Source organism: Pogona vitticeps, chromosome 1 (assembly GCF_051106095.1).
Source record: "Pogona vitticeps strain Pit_001003342236 chromosome 1, PviZW2.1, whole genome shotgun sequence".
NCBI classification, from domain to species: domain Eukaryota; kingdom Metazoa; phylum Chordata; class Lepidosauria; order Squamata; family Agamidae; genus Pogona; species Pogona vitticeps.
In genome coordinates, this window is record NC_135783.1 from 233,329,497 (window position 1) to 233,344,394 (window position 14,898).

Below are 14,898 nucleotides of genomic sequence, written 5' to 3' on the forward strand. Positions count from 1 at the left end.
CACAGGATCTGAAAGTTGCTATTCTGAAGAAGAAAAATTACAGGACAAGAATCCAGAGAGAGATAGTTGCCATAAGTTCATTGTTATATATATGTGTGTGTGTGTATATGTGTGTCAAAATATTAAACACACAGACACACAAATTATGAATCAATGTGATAATGTATATATAATAGTTACTTTTTAGTTATCGAGCTTGGCCTTGCTAAATAGTTGGAAAGGGGTGTCACATGGTTTAAATGCTGAATCATATTGTGGCTCATTGGGCTCATATTGTGGGTGTTGAAGCAAAAGGTGGACAGAAGGACAGTATGTCAGAGGCCTGCAATATTCAGATGATTTTTCTAAGTGGTGAAAAGTAACTGTTCTGGTTACTTTTGAGAAAGAAGTAAATAATTGCTTTTTAAAACTTTCATCTATAATACTAGTAGACTTAGAGCAGTGATGGCAAACCTGTGGCACGCGTGCCACAGCTGGCACACAGAACCCTCTCTGTGGGCACACGAGCCAGAAGTTGCCATAGAGAAATACTTACCCGTCCTTCAGTCCCGAATTTCAGTACTCCCCTCTGCTGGTGCAGTGGTCCAGTGGGGGGGGGGGGTGCAATGGCGACCATTACCTGTCTAGCCCAATGGGAGATTGGAGGCCCAGTAAGTATTTATTTGTTAATACCGCCCATTGGGGGGGGGGGGAACCAGGCATTTAACCCTTGCAGTGCAGGAGTAGTTCTTTTTCTTAACTAAAACCTCAGTGTTCAGGTTTTAATTGCAGTATTGGTACTTTGAAATAAATAAGCTGATTTTGTGTTGCAGTTTGGGCACTCGGGCTCAAAAAGGTTCACCATCACTGACTTAGAGGCTTGTAACAATAAACATAAGTGATCTCTTTTGCCTTTTGCAACTGCAAAATCCCACAAAATTATATAATCACAGATCTGTCAAATTTACTTTGGCCTGGGTCCCCAAAATAACTGGTGTATTAAAGGCATAGCTGAAATAGCACTATGCCATGCACATTCTGAATGGCATGAATGAACCAAAACCTTAGTATAATTTGGATTGTGCTGATGCGGAATTTTTGAAGACATGAGGTCCATTGGAAAAGTGTTTGTCATCACAGCTAGTTAAAGGTGAATTATATGGATTTCCACACATATGAACTTTTCAAAACTGTTTTTTCTGTATTCATGTTTGTTGCTTCAACCCCTAGAGGCTGATTTCTTTATTGATTGCCTTTTCTTTGTAAACAGCAAGAATGATGCAGACAATGAAAGAGTCTGCCATATCTCCAAATTAAGGTTGGCCAAAGAGCAATCATTCACATTATTTATTATATGACTTGTCTATTTTGGTTCCCTAGGCAACAGAATGGAGCTCAGATGAAGATACAAGGAGATCTTGTCAGAGTAAAGGAAAATCTGAGGTATGTTTCCTACCTATCCCCTCCTAGCTATAGGAGGAGATAGGTATTTGAAATGTTTTCAGTACAGTGTCTGCCATCAGTGGCTTGAAATGATGTTACATTTTATGATAACACTGACATTTTCCCAAGGCTCACTGTACAATTATTTGGCTCGGTTTGCATGAGAATTAAACCAAACTCACTCCAAGTAATGAGTTTTACCCAACATTGCTCATATTTGAGAAGCAGTTGCATGCTCTGACACCTTGCCCAAGACTAGCATATTTGACATAGGGCAGTAATGACCTCAACCCACTGAATCTAAACTAGACTTCTTAAAAGAGTGTCATCCTCTCTGCCTCCTTGAAGACACTGGGGACATCCCATTCTTCAAGGAGACATTAAGCATCTCTGAGGACTAGATACTTGGGCCAGCTCTACCCAGTATCACAAGGGTAGACAGCCAGAAGTCCCAAGAAAATTGATAGGTCCCATTCTTCCATAGTATTTTGCCCAAGTCTTCAGTTTGCCTAAGTTAAAAGGTATCCATAAGAAAATGTCAAGATAGTGCCTGAATCTCACCCATTTCTTTTAAAATAATGATGAAATCCTGTTGGATGCGTTCCATCTGTGCAACAGGAATGTTGTAAGCATCAGCAGCAGATTGCCACTGATGAAGTCAGCATGGATGTGAATAACTGTATCTGCAAAATGTTCAGCAAATTGATCTCAGTGGGCCTTTGAGGGTACAAGCTGCTGCCTCCCAGAGCTGACATTTGAAAGATTACATAGCCTACATCGAGGAGTCTCTTTACCACTCAAAAAAGCTCCTATAGATCATGTTGAACTGATGTAGTGATGGGGAAAAAAACAGATCTCTTCCTGTGACTGTCATACAGTACAGCTGAAGAAGCATTCTTAGCCATGTTCAGTTATGTTGTTATTATACAGTATTTTGAAACGTCTTTCATGTAATGGATAACCCTGAAGTTCCCTCCCTTTCAGCTTCTTATTTTTGCTAGAGAGTTAACGTAACTCTGTTTCTGTCTATGTCCTGGCATAATCCCCTTGTTCTGCAATGGCTAAATCACTAGGAATTTCTCCAGCTTCTATAGTCCAGAAAAAAATAAAAATAAATAAAGCCACAAGCTTTGTTTGAAGAAAGATTAAGAACTTTCTGGATTGATCAAGCTTCCAAGTGGAGCATCAGATTGGGTTTACCACCTTTATGTCACATGTAGCCTGGAAATCAAATCTGACCAGAGCTGTCTATGCCAGTGGAATTATTCCTGGCTTTTCTGTGCATAGATTGTTCTCCCTTAAAGATTTTCTATTATAAGCAGCATGCTTTATTATGGAAAACCAGATCCCAGGTGTGTCTTGCTGTACAATATATTGTATCCAACCAACATAACACCCTATGTTGTTTAGCATAACAATATCGACCCTACACTCTTCTTAATAAAGTCAGTAAGAAGGTTAGCAGATGACACCCCCCCCCCAAAAATTGATCAACCAGGATTGTTTCAGCTGAAGGCATTCCTAGCACTACGTTACCTAGTTTACAACCACTGGGCGTAAAATTGAAATAACTTGTCTTGTTGAAGGTTTTTTGAAAGAACAGCAAGTGAACTGCTCCTTGCACTTTCCAAGTTCAAGCTCCCACAAAGTTCTTGTGAAATCAAACCCAAAGACACGTTTTTGCATTGTCCAAAGTTACACTTGTACCACTTTTCAGCTGCTGATAATCTTTAACTAATTGGCCACTAGCTACTGCTATTTTATTGTAGACTACTTTAGCTTAAGCCCTGGTCTGCAATTGAACCTCCTTCTGTCCTGACTTCCTCCGGCTCTCTTGAAGTTCTGGTGCATCAACTCTTATCTGTCTGAAGTCCAGCATTCCCTCTCCATATGGTTGGTTGGCCTTTCCAGCTGACACAGAGCCCTGACTTGTTCAGAAAAGTGAGGTGTGGTAAGCTTCTGTTTTTGAGTTGGGAAAATTCCAAAGGAAGGAGCTCGCAACAATTTGCCTGAGACAAAACAGTTAGTGGGACAGCTTTTCAGGCCTTTAGCATTAGGGTTTCCAAATGGGTCAGCTCCCTTTCTTTGCTCATTCATTGTGGCATGCAGCACAAGTCCTCTCTGTCTTCCCTTAAAAATGGCTTGTAAGCTTTTAGCGTTAAAGAATTTTTCAGACATTAAAAACAAACAAGCGACAGAAAATCATTAGTAAATCTTATTTGGTGTCTTCAGCACGCCAGGCGAAGACAGCTTGGCTGGGACATTGGGCAAAACTGATTAATTAAATTGTTTGTCCAAAAGAAATTTATTTCTCATGCCTCTGAATGAAATTTCTTTCAAAAGGCAGAATGAAGGTCTCCCCCCTTCCCCCCCCCCCCCGCCGCCAGCAGTCAGAGATTTTCAACTAGGTCTATATCCTGTGTTGCTTTTCTAAAAGTCTATCGGAAAACCATCAACTGTAGCTGACCTGTAACAAAAGATGGGCCATGGGAAGTAATTACCTGACCTGTTAGGGAGAGGATTGTTTTTATAAGTATGAAGAACCCACAGAAGTCCAGAAGCTGTTGCACTGAAACTCCTAACATTGGCAGTTCTGTCGAGGACTGATGGGAGTTGTAGTCTGACAACATCTGATGGCCCATGGATCCCTACACCTCCATTTTAAACGTTTCTTTTGTGATATGACTTTTATGTGGTGGCAAGGGAAGGTGTGCGTGCAGGCTTCCTCTCTCCTATCCTGTGCTTTCTTCGGGTTTTTGATATTACTGATCCAGTATAAATGCTAAACACATATATAACAAGTGCTATGTTGCCAGTCAGATTCTCTCATATTATGGAGCATGATTTGTTAGGGGTTCTATGATGCATTTTGCTATATGTCACTATGTGTTTACTGCTTAGCAAGGAGAGACGATGGTCCCAGGATGTAAAAATGGGTATCAGTATTTTATTCAAAGATAAGAGCCCAATGCCTTTCTACTAATATATTTTCAGCCTTCTTCAGGGGCACTAATATTACACTTGGATTGAATCTGTCTCTGAGTGGGAAACTGTCCCTAAAAAAATCCTCAGAGACAGATTCAATCCAAGTGCAGTATTAGTGCCCCTGAAGAAGGCTAAAAACATATTAGCCGAAACGCGTTGGGCTCTTATCTTTGAATGAATACTGATACCCATTTTTATATTTTGGGACTATCATCTCTCCTTCAGTGGATGTACCAGTCCTTTTTGTTTTTGTTACTATGTATTTACTATCAAATTGTTCCAGATGTTTTAAAAAATCCCAGCAACTTACTGTAATAATAATGAACAAAGTTTCTACCAAATGGAAGGGGACTTTAGAGCAGGGAACATATAGATTTTCCAGTTTACAGTGTTTCTATCGCCCCATCGCACACCTCTCCTTGGAACACATGAAGAATGAAGGAATGCAAGAAATTGTCACTTTGACAATATCAGCACTGCATGAAGCTTCTAGTGTGAGTTAGTCTACTTGTAACTATGTGAGTTTAAATAACACAGACAACCATAAAAAATGACAGCATTGGAAATTAACATTCTAGAATTTTACCACTTTTTTGGATTGAGGGGTGATGAACAAAGAAGTCCTAAGACAAATGAGTCAAGACCAAGGAATCACTAGAACAGATACAATGAAGGAAGCTAGAATACTTGGCCACATAAACAAGAAGTAAAAAAATATTGGCACTGATCATTCAAGGCAAAAAAGAAAAGAATTATGGGAGTACCCATAGAGATTGGTTTGGACAGAGTGCAAAATCATTGTTCGGATCTGTTGCAGCGAAAGTAAAAATAATAATGATAATATCCAAACTCTAATAGAAGAAAAAACAGGAAGAAAAAGTTGGGGATGCCCTGTGGCACTCCATGGTGTCCTGGGGAGGCCTCTTTGAATGTAGCATTTTCAAAGGGTTGGCGGTGTTAATTTGCTTGGAAATGTGCAACAACAAAAAACCAAAACAAAAGGCTTGTGGCACTTTTAACATGGAGAGATTTATTCTTCTGTGAGCTTTCGTGGATTACTGACGCCTTCACACTTGTTGTGCTTGAAGAAATGGATTATAAACCACACCATAGTTGCTCATATCAAAAGCTCACACTTAAAGATGTCACAACCCTCCTCTTTCCATTTTTGTTATATGTATTTGAATGTGCGCATCCTCCACTACAGAAATCGGATTTCAAGCTCTGAAAATCTTGAAGCTTCGACTAGACTTGTATGTCAAATCTTTGCTCATATCCCTTAATGTTCTTATTCCTTATCATTTGGGATGAATTACTTTTATCAGCTGACTTGAGAAAAATAAGCTTAATTGCTGTATCTCCATATTGGTACAATCACCAATGCCGCTTCTGCATTTTTTGCTTGCTTGTTTGTTTTTAACCTGAGGACTGAGAGCAGTTCAACAAGACCTGCGTAGTAATTGATGCTAGGCGTATAAATCCAAATTCACCTGTGTTGTTGATTGAGTTGCATTAAAGGCAGGTGCCAGCTTCTATGTACACAAGTCTTACCTGTTAGTCAGTGAGAACTCATGCCATGAACTTAAGCCATGCATTAGTTTAGATGTTTGCACTTATTATTATTATTATTATTATTATTATTTATTTAATTTATATGCCGCCCACACTACCCAAAGGTCTCTGGGCGGCTTACAGCATTTAAAATACAATAAAGATATGTACAATTAAAATATATATAAAATTGCCATCAGACCCACAGTTAATATTATTTCAGTTAAAAGCCTTCTGGAACAGGAAGGTTTTGACCTGGCGCCGAAATGTCATCAGTGTCGGCGCCAGACGAATCTCAGTTGGGAGGGCATTCCATAGTCTGGGGGCAGCTGCCGAAAAGGCCCTTTGTCTGCAAGCCATCCCTCTTACCTCCTTGAGGGATGGCTCTTTCAAAAGGGCCCCCTGGCTAGATCTTAATTGCCGGGTAGGCTCATATGGAAGGAGGCGGTCCTTCAGGTATCCAGGGCCCAAGCCGTTTAGGGCTTTATATGTCAAAACAAGCACTTTGAATTGGGCCCGGGCAGCAACTGGTAGCCAATGTAACTTGTACAGAATCGGCTTGATATGGTCCCTGGCGGCCACACCACTCACCAGCCGCGCCGCTCGATTCTGAACCAGTTGCAGTCGCCGGACCGTCTTCAAAGGCAGCCCCACGTAAAGCGCATTGCAGTAATCTATACGGGATGTTACCAGTGCATGTGTAACTGTCATGAGACTCCGCTCGTCCAGGTAGGGCCGTAGCTGGTATAGTTTCCGCAGCTGGAGGAAGGCGCCCCTGGCCACCGAGTCCACCTGGGCTTCCAGTGTTAGACTGGGGTCCAGGAGCACCCCCAAGCTGCGGACCCTGTCCCTTAGGGGGAGTGTAACCCCATTCAGGGCAGGGAGATGGCCCTCCAGCCTGTCTGGCGAAGCACCCACTAACAGCACTTCCGTCTTGTCTGGATTGAGTTTCAATTTATTGACCCTCATCCAGTCCATTATCAGGTCCAGACACGAGTTCAGGACAGAAACCGCCTCACCTGGATTGGTGGAAAACGAGAGGTAGAGCTGAGTGTCATCAGCATATTGCTGACTCCTCAGCCCAAACCTCCTGATGACCTCTCCCAGCGGTTTCATGTAGATGTTAAACAGCATGGGGGACAGTATCGAGCCCTGAGGAACCCCATGACATGAATGCCATGGGGCAGAGCAACTGTCCCCCAGCACCACCCTCTGGACACGGTCAGCCAGGAAGGAGCGGAACCACCGTAAAACAGTGCCCCCAACTCCCAACCCAGCCAGCCTATCCAGAAGGACACCATGGTCGATGGTGTCGAAAGCCGCTGAGAGGTCCAGGAGTATCAACAGGGTCACACTCCCCCTGTCTCTCTCCCGGCAAAGGTCATCGTACAGGGCGACCAAGGCAGTCTCTGTACCAAAACCCGGCCTGAAACCCGATTGAAATGGATCCAGAAAATCCGTTTCATCCAGCAGCGCCTGGAGTTGCCCAGCCACAACCCGCTCCAACACTTTGCCCAAATAAGGGAGGTTCGCTACTGGTCGGTAGTTAGCCACCAGCCTTGGGTCCAGGTTTGGCTTTTTAAGGAGTGGTCGAATTACCGCCTCTTTCAAGGTGGTAGGGACCACTCCCTCTCTCAAAGAGGCGTTCACGGCCTCCTGGACCCAGGTGCGAACCCCCCTGGCTGATCTTTTAATTAGCCAGGATGGGCAAGGGTCGAGCGGAGTTGTGGTAGAACGGACAGATCCAAGCACCCTGTCCACATCCTCAGGTCTCAACAATTGAAACTCATCCATTAATACCTGACCAAAGCACGGTGCGCTGGACACATCCTCTGATTCTGCAGTAACTGTGGAGTCCAACCCACTGCGAATCTGAGCAATTTTTTCCTCAAAATGGATTGCAAACTCATCACAGCGAGCTGATGAGCAGTCCAGGACCTCCACCGGATTTCCCGGTTGAAGAAGATCCTGGACCACCCGAAACAGCTCGGCTGGACGACATTCTGAGGAAGCAATACGGCTGGAGAAATATTGCCGTTTCGCCAGCCGTATTGCCACGAAATAGGCCCGATAATGGGCTCTAAGTCGTGTTCGGTCGGACTCCCAGCGGGATTTCCTCCACCTGCGCTCCAGCCGTCTCCCCTCTCGCTTCATCGCCCGCAGTTCAGAAGTATACCAAGGGGCTGTCTGGGCTCGGCGAGCAGGGAGAGGGCGCTTAGGCGCAATCGTGTCAACAGCCCGGGTCATCTCCTTATTCCATAGGGTGACCTGAGCTTCGACAGGAGCGCCGACCATATCAGACGGATAATCCCCCAGAGCATTCAGGAATCCATCTGGATCCATTAGTCTCCGAGGGCGGATCATCTTAATAGATCCCCCACCCTTGCAGAGGGAAGAAGAAGCTAATAGACTAAACTTGACCAGGAAGTGGTCTGACCATGACAATGGGGTCACAACCAACCCCTCCACATCCAAACCACCATCTTCCAGTCCCGTTGAGAAAACCAGGTCCAAGGTATGGCCCTTCTCATGCGTTGGGCTGATGACACATTGAGACAGCCCCATGGTTGTCATGGTGGCCATGAAGTCCTGAGCCGCCCCAGTCAAGGCAGCCTCGGCGTGAATGTTGAGGTCCCCCAGCACCAACAGCCTGGGAGTCCTCAACACCAGGTCCGAGACTACCTCCGTCAGCTCAGGCAGGGAGACTGTTGGTACGCAGCAGGGTGGGCGGTACACCAACAGAATCCCTAACCTGTCTCGCGAGCCCAACACACAATACAGGCCCTCGAGACCTCCTCTCAAAGGGATAGGAAGCCTGGTCAAGGAGATAGAACTCCTATAGACTATAGCAACTCCCCCTCCCCGACCCTCCGAGCGACCTTGGTGCTGGACCGAGTACCCAGGCGGACACAGCTGGGAGAGGGGAACACCACCCTCCTCTCCCACCCAGGTCTCAGTAATGCACGCCAGGTCAGCCCCCTCATCCAGAATTACATCATGGATGAGGGCAGTTTTATTTTGTACTGACCTGGCGTTCATCAACAGCACCGTGTGGCTTGAGGGTTTGCTGATATGGTCACCTGATACCATCTGGTTGGGAGTAGGACTAGAAGAGGGGATAGATGTAAGATATCTAACCTCTCTTCTCCTACGCAGGCATGTTCTACCCCCACCGCCATTCCTTCCCCTACCCAGCACCACCTCAATGGCTGCCCCCTCCAACGCCCTCCCCCCTTCCTGTTCCATTAGATCTGCTCTGGGTCTCTTCTTAATTGATGGCAATTAAAAACAATTTAAAAAACATTTAAAACATATATAAAATAAAACATTTCTAAAGCCCCTTCTCTCCCCCCCCCCCACCAAGTCATGTGGCTCATGCTGAGAGGAATGAGGCAGCCGGAGCAGCAGGACCTGGTCCTGCAGACACAGAGGGGGCCGAGCAGCTCTTCAACCACAGTCCACTGCCTCTCACCCAGTGGCTGTGGCCGGCCGATGGTCCCTGGCTTCCTCCTCACGCAGGCACGCTGGTCTGGTCAGGTCCCAAAAGCAGCTCTGGCTAAGAGCTCTCTCTCTCCCTAGGCCAGGTGGATGGTGTTCACAGGGAATGAGGCAGCCGGAGCAGCAGGACCTGGTCCTGCAGACACAGGGGGGGCCGAGCAGCTCTTCTGGAAAAGAGGGCTGGCATCCAGCAGGGGCCCAACCACAGTCCACTGGCACAAACTAATACCGTGTTCCCAGCTGCAGTATGATAGGTGTTACCCTGGCTGTGCTTAAGGTCTGCAACTCACACTGTGAAAGCATGTTTACAAATACAGAGGCAGTAAACATATGAGCGCTTTACATTTCAGACCTCAGGTTGAAGCACTGCATTTTTGTTTCCCTTTATTGAAAAATTCTTCGTAGGGGCTATTTGGTCACATCAGGGAGAAGACTATCTCAGACTTCTCTTGGCTCTGTTGAGTTTACTGTCTTACAGTGTAGTTGGAGGAGAGTCAGAAGGGTGAGGTCATAGAACTCGGCTCTGAGCATATGGGCTTTTGTTTTTCAAGGCAACATCTGATAGGTCCATGTACAATGACTGGTGCTTTATCTGCTTCTGAAAGATTATGTTCTGAATTGCAAGAGCTGAAGCCTTACTTCAGGCAGGGAGAAATTTCAAATCTGATCCTTGTGTATCTGATCGAGACATAATGGAACTGAAAAATAAGGCTGGTGAAGTCTCTCCAAGGAACATTGTGGTTTTGACATGCTCATTCTGAGTTCTCCCCAGCCTGGCTATGGCAGTTTGCATCCTGCTATCTGCTCAATACAGTCTCTTAACGTTCTGGATAAAATATATTACCAAACAGCAAGGGCTTATGGTAACTTGTTTGTAGGCAGCACTGGGAGCATTTGTTGTGGACAGACTTTCAATGAGTTGCTTTTCATATCACAAATGAAAGGAAGGAAATAGTGGAGGAAGTGTCTTCCCCTCCTTCCAAATTTGTCTGAGTCAGTCTGGGTTGGTTTTGTGTCGTTAAATTGTGTAAATGAAATCTTTCTTTAATGAGATGGGACTTGGAAATAAAATTCCACTCGAAAGAAGAAACTAAGTCATCTCCTACAGGCCCTTGTTTGGTGACCAGTTACAGACTTTGAAGAATGAGAAGATAAAGGAATAGAAAGCACCAAGGTGTTTGTGGGTTGTGAGCAGGTAATTTTTTCCAATGATGTTTGAAGCTAATTTCTTCCCAAAGTAGCCACATAAATTGAAATGCACGATCAATATCTGGATAGGATTTTTCTTATCCAGAGCTGTAAACTGTGGCTATAATCATATTTCTATAGGAGAGAGCCCTGGGGACAGAGAGTGAAGGCAGAGTTTTACAGATTATGGGGAGCAATATCCACATCAGAGTTGCTGTATGCCACTGATACTATTTATGGGATGGATGGACCTCCTATGTGGGCTAGGGAAGTGTTACTTTCCATATAGCAAATATTCCATAAATATTCCTTAATGTGGCAGCTCAAGTTTTGATCCAATGTTCATATTGCTTGAATTTCTGATTTGTCAAGTTTCTGGGCAGCAAAATGATCAACAAAACAAAGCTCATTTCATGCAAACTAACTATCCTAGTATGGCATAGTCTATAAAATTTAACTAAATTATGGGCTAACTGTGCTGTGACAATGTAAGATCGAGTGAAATGGGGTGGTGGTGGCGACGGATATTCAGCATGTTTTTCATGAAGGAAACGCAGAATACTTTTTCCCCCATCTGTTTGGATCTTATGTTATCATACCACAGTTAACCCATAATTCAGTTACATTTTATAGAATATACCATGCTAGGATTGTTAGTTTGCATGAAAGTACATTTCCCAGGATTGTATAGTGTTGAATTAAGCAACAAAATCTACCATAATCTTAACCATACTGTCATATACACTGCATCACCTCTCTTTCCAGTTAAATCATTGCAGTATCACCATACTGTAGTAGAATCATCTTGTGTCCTTGTTCCTCTGTTGGTGGGTTATGGACAGGGGATCCTGTGGCCTGGCAAGCTGAATTCACTTCAGCTACCATTTATAGTGATTTACCACAGGATTAATAAACTCAATTTTTACTATTTCCCTGATAACCTGGCTGTATCTGCTGGCTATGATAAATGTCTGGTGGGCTGTGGTCAACTTGGTAGGTCCCAAGGCCTGTTCAGTAGGCAGGGACTGTTACATTTCTGTTAGTTATTTCACTCCTGCTTTGTACACCATATAATTCTGGTATTACAGGACTTTTAGTCAGTCTATACTTTCCATGAAGACAAATGCTCAAAATTCCAGGTATTTTTATGTCTTTTTTTCATAGTGTTAGTCAGTTGTCATTATGGCAGTGAAACTTCATTTGGAGAAATCCAGATTATGATACTGGCTGTATTATCATTCTTGGTTTATTAAAGTATATTAGTGTATCTTGATCATATTAGTATTTAGTGGATTGAATCCTGTTCCTCAGAGAACTGAATTGTAACTAGTGTAGACTCATTGAATCAATGGGGATTTGGTGAGTCAACTCCTCTGCAAGTTCCATTGGTTTAATAGGTCTTCCCTAGCTGCAATTTACTGTTCTTAACAACAAGATTTCATCCAGTGTGTCTAAAGGCAAATTTATAATCTAAGGAGAATTAGGAAAAGTCTTTGTGGTTCAGAATTACACAAATGCAAGATCAAGGTGATACCTTTACTGAACCACTAAAAAAAATCACACAAATTTCAAATTACCCACAAAAGCTTGCAATTTGTACGATTTTTAGTGGTTCAATAAAGGTATCACTTAGCTCTTGCAATTTTAAAATCTGGCAGTGCTGACTATTTTAAAAATTCAAGCAGCAGTGGGGAATGTGTGGTCCTTGAGATATTGAACTCAGTCATAACCAAAAGTGAAAAATTATGGCAGTGGCAATCTAACAACTATATAGGGAGGTTTATATCTTACCCACACTGAGTAAAGTTTTCATGGCTTCCAGTTCTCTGGAAATTATATACTTGGCACCTGATTATTTTTGCTAGTGAGGGACACTTACCATGTACTCATAGGTACACATTGAAAGCAAATTCTATTATTGAATTCCAGCAAGTGTTGAGTTAAGCCTAAAGTGATTGTCTTTACTTTAAAATGTTATTTTTGTCCTTTGTTTCAGGAGGAATGCCAGAACTATGTTCGTGTTCTGATTGTCTATGGCAAAAAGGTTTTCACTTGTGGCACCAATGCTTTTTCACCAGTATGTTCCAGCAGACAGGTAAATTGTGCTTCTTTTTTGGAGTGAGTGAGTAATTAGGATGAAAATGAATTATAGGGAATTAAATTGCCAGTTTTTATATTCACTAAACTATAGATGAAGAAGCAAAAGTAAGTTAGTCTCATCATGCTGGTGAAATTCAAACAGATATCATAACTATACCAACAGTGGTGTAAGGGAACCAGAACATGCAGGACTGAAGCCCCAGGAATTTCTGATTAGCAGGGACAATGACATCAACTGCCATTATCCTTTGGCTTCCCTGTTCTGTTGAACTTAGCTACACTCCTCAGAGTTGTTGGGACAGAAATTGTTTCCCTGGGGTTAATGGACTGTTGCAAGCTACCATGTTGTAATGCAAACTATTTGCAGGTGTCTAGGTCTTGAATGAGTAATTAAGAACCATTAGATTTACAAGACCTATTCCTCATTTGTTAGTATGGATTGATTCAGCCACCTGCATTTTTGACACTTATGGAGTAGGGATGGTCGATGACAATGAGAACTGTCATGGTGAGTACTTGCACCCCCAGATTTACCATTGCACTGTTGTATATGAGAGGAGAGAAATAACAAGAAGGGACATTAAAAGTTACAGGACTAAGCTGGCCCAATGCAACAGTGCATGAGATTAAGAAGGTGTGGAGAACTGGTAGGTATGCCAGTACATCTAGCCATGACGATAAAAAGTTTAATTATATCATACCTGGCTTAGTGTAAGGTGCTAGACATAGAGTTATGTACAGAAAATGTCCAGATATAAATTTGGTCCAGAATATGCTAGTCAGATTTTCCACAGGAGCTATATATAGAGGCCATTTTCAAACCATTGCACCAGTTCATTTTTGGCTTTCAGATATGTTCAGATCAAATAGTTGGGAAACAACAACAACAACAACAACAACAACAACAACAACAACAACAACAACAACAACAACAACAACAACAACAACAATAATAATAATAATAATAATAATAATAATAATAATAATATCTTAGAACTGCAGAGCTGGATGGGACCCTATGGATCATTGAGTCAAGCCCCTGTTGAGGAGGCACAGCGGGGAATTGACCTTGCAACCTCTGGCTCAGCAGCCAAATACCTAAACCTGAGCTGTTCACAAAGTCTTTTCAGATTTTGGACTTGGAGATTTGATGTACAATTTTTTTCTGTACAAATGTGTCCAGCTATTAAAATCTTCAACAAAGACTCTCTATCCTGTGTGTTCCCAGATCAACCAAACAAAGCTCATTCTGGCCATGGTGGCTTGGATATTCTGTGTCGTGTAATCAAAATAATAACTTTTGCTGTATCTGGGCTGCATCGACAATGCAGAATAACTTTCCAAAGGAGACTCATTTTGCTACCTTTTCATGGCTCTTCAGTAAAGCAGAGTATGAGTATGTCGAATAATACAAAGCAGGACCCTAATCAGAATATCTTAACTTTTCTGAGTGAGAGGACCGAAGTTTGAATGTGGAGTAGGGGAAAGAATGTCAACATGGAAGTGAGACACTTCAAGTGACTGAGAAGGAATAGTAAACCAGTGTCAGGTGTCTAGTTGCAAACCGAAATTAGATGGTGGGGGAATAGATATGTGCCAGCATTATTATTATTCAGGGGCCCTAGTTTGAAATAATCCATTTGCTGTTCTGCCTGCAATCAAGTGGTTATAAGTTTTTTGTGGGGAAAAAAGACACTGGTCTTTAGGGATGGCATTTACTTTTGTGCAAAGATATGGGATATTTAGACTTGTTAGATCAGTATAGGCTCTTTTAATGTAGGCTTTGTCATGGAATATAGCATTATCCAAGGTTGTTTGTTTAATCTGCAGGTGTGTGTAGAGTGTTACAATGACACAAATCTATTGCTCCACAAGTTGTTATCACATGTTGTTATCTTTTCCACCAATTTTTAAATATAGGTAGGAAATATTAGCAAAATAATTGAGAAAATAAATGGGGTCGCTCGCTGCCCCTATGATCCTCGGCACAACTCAACCGCCGTGATCACATCACAAGGAGAACTCTACGCTGCAACTGTCATTGACTTCTCTGGACGGGATCCAGTCATTTACCGCAGCCTCGGAAACGTCCCACCCCTTAGAACAGCACAGTACAACTCCAAATGGCTTAATGGTAAGAACACTTACTCTGTG

At 42.9% G+C, this 14,898-nt stretch overlaps 1 protein-coding gene across 9 annotated transcripts in view; it reads left to right on the top strand.

The window, feature by feature from the left end:
* SEMA5B (semaphorin 5B) overlaps positions 1 to 14,898 on the top strand; it is a 506,649-nt gene that overhangs the window by 359,678 nt on the left and 132,073 nt on the right. For all 9 annotated transcript variants that reach the window (XM_072985220.2, XM_072985226.2, XM_072985227.2 and 6 more), the window contains 3 exons: positions 1,360 to 1,422; positions 12,641 to 12,739; positions 14,665 to 14,878. In XM_072985220.2, the coding sequence (XP_072841321.2) occupies positions 1,360 to 1,422; positions 12,641 to 12,739; positions 14,665 to 14,878 (376 nt within the window). The remainder of the gene's footprint in view (positions 1 to 1,359; positions 1,423 to 12,640; positions 12,740 to 14,664; positions 14,879 to 14,898) is intronic.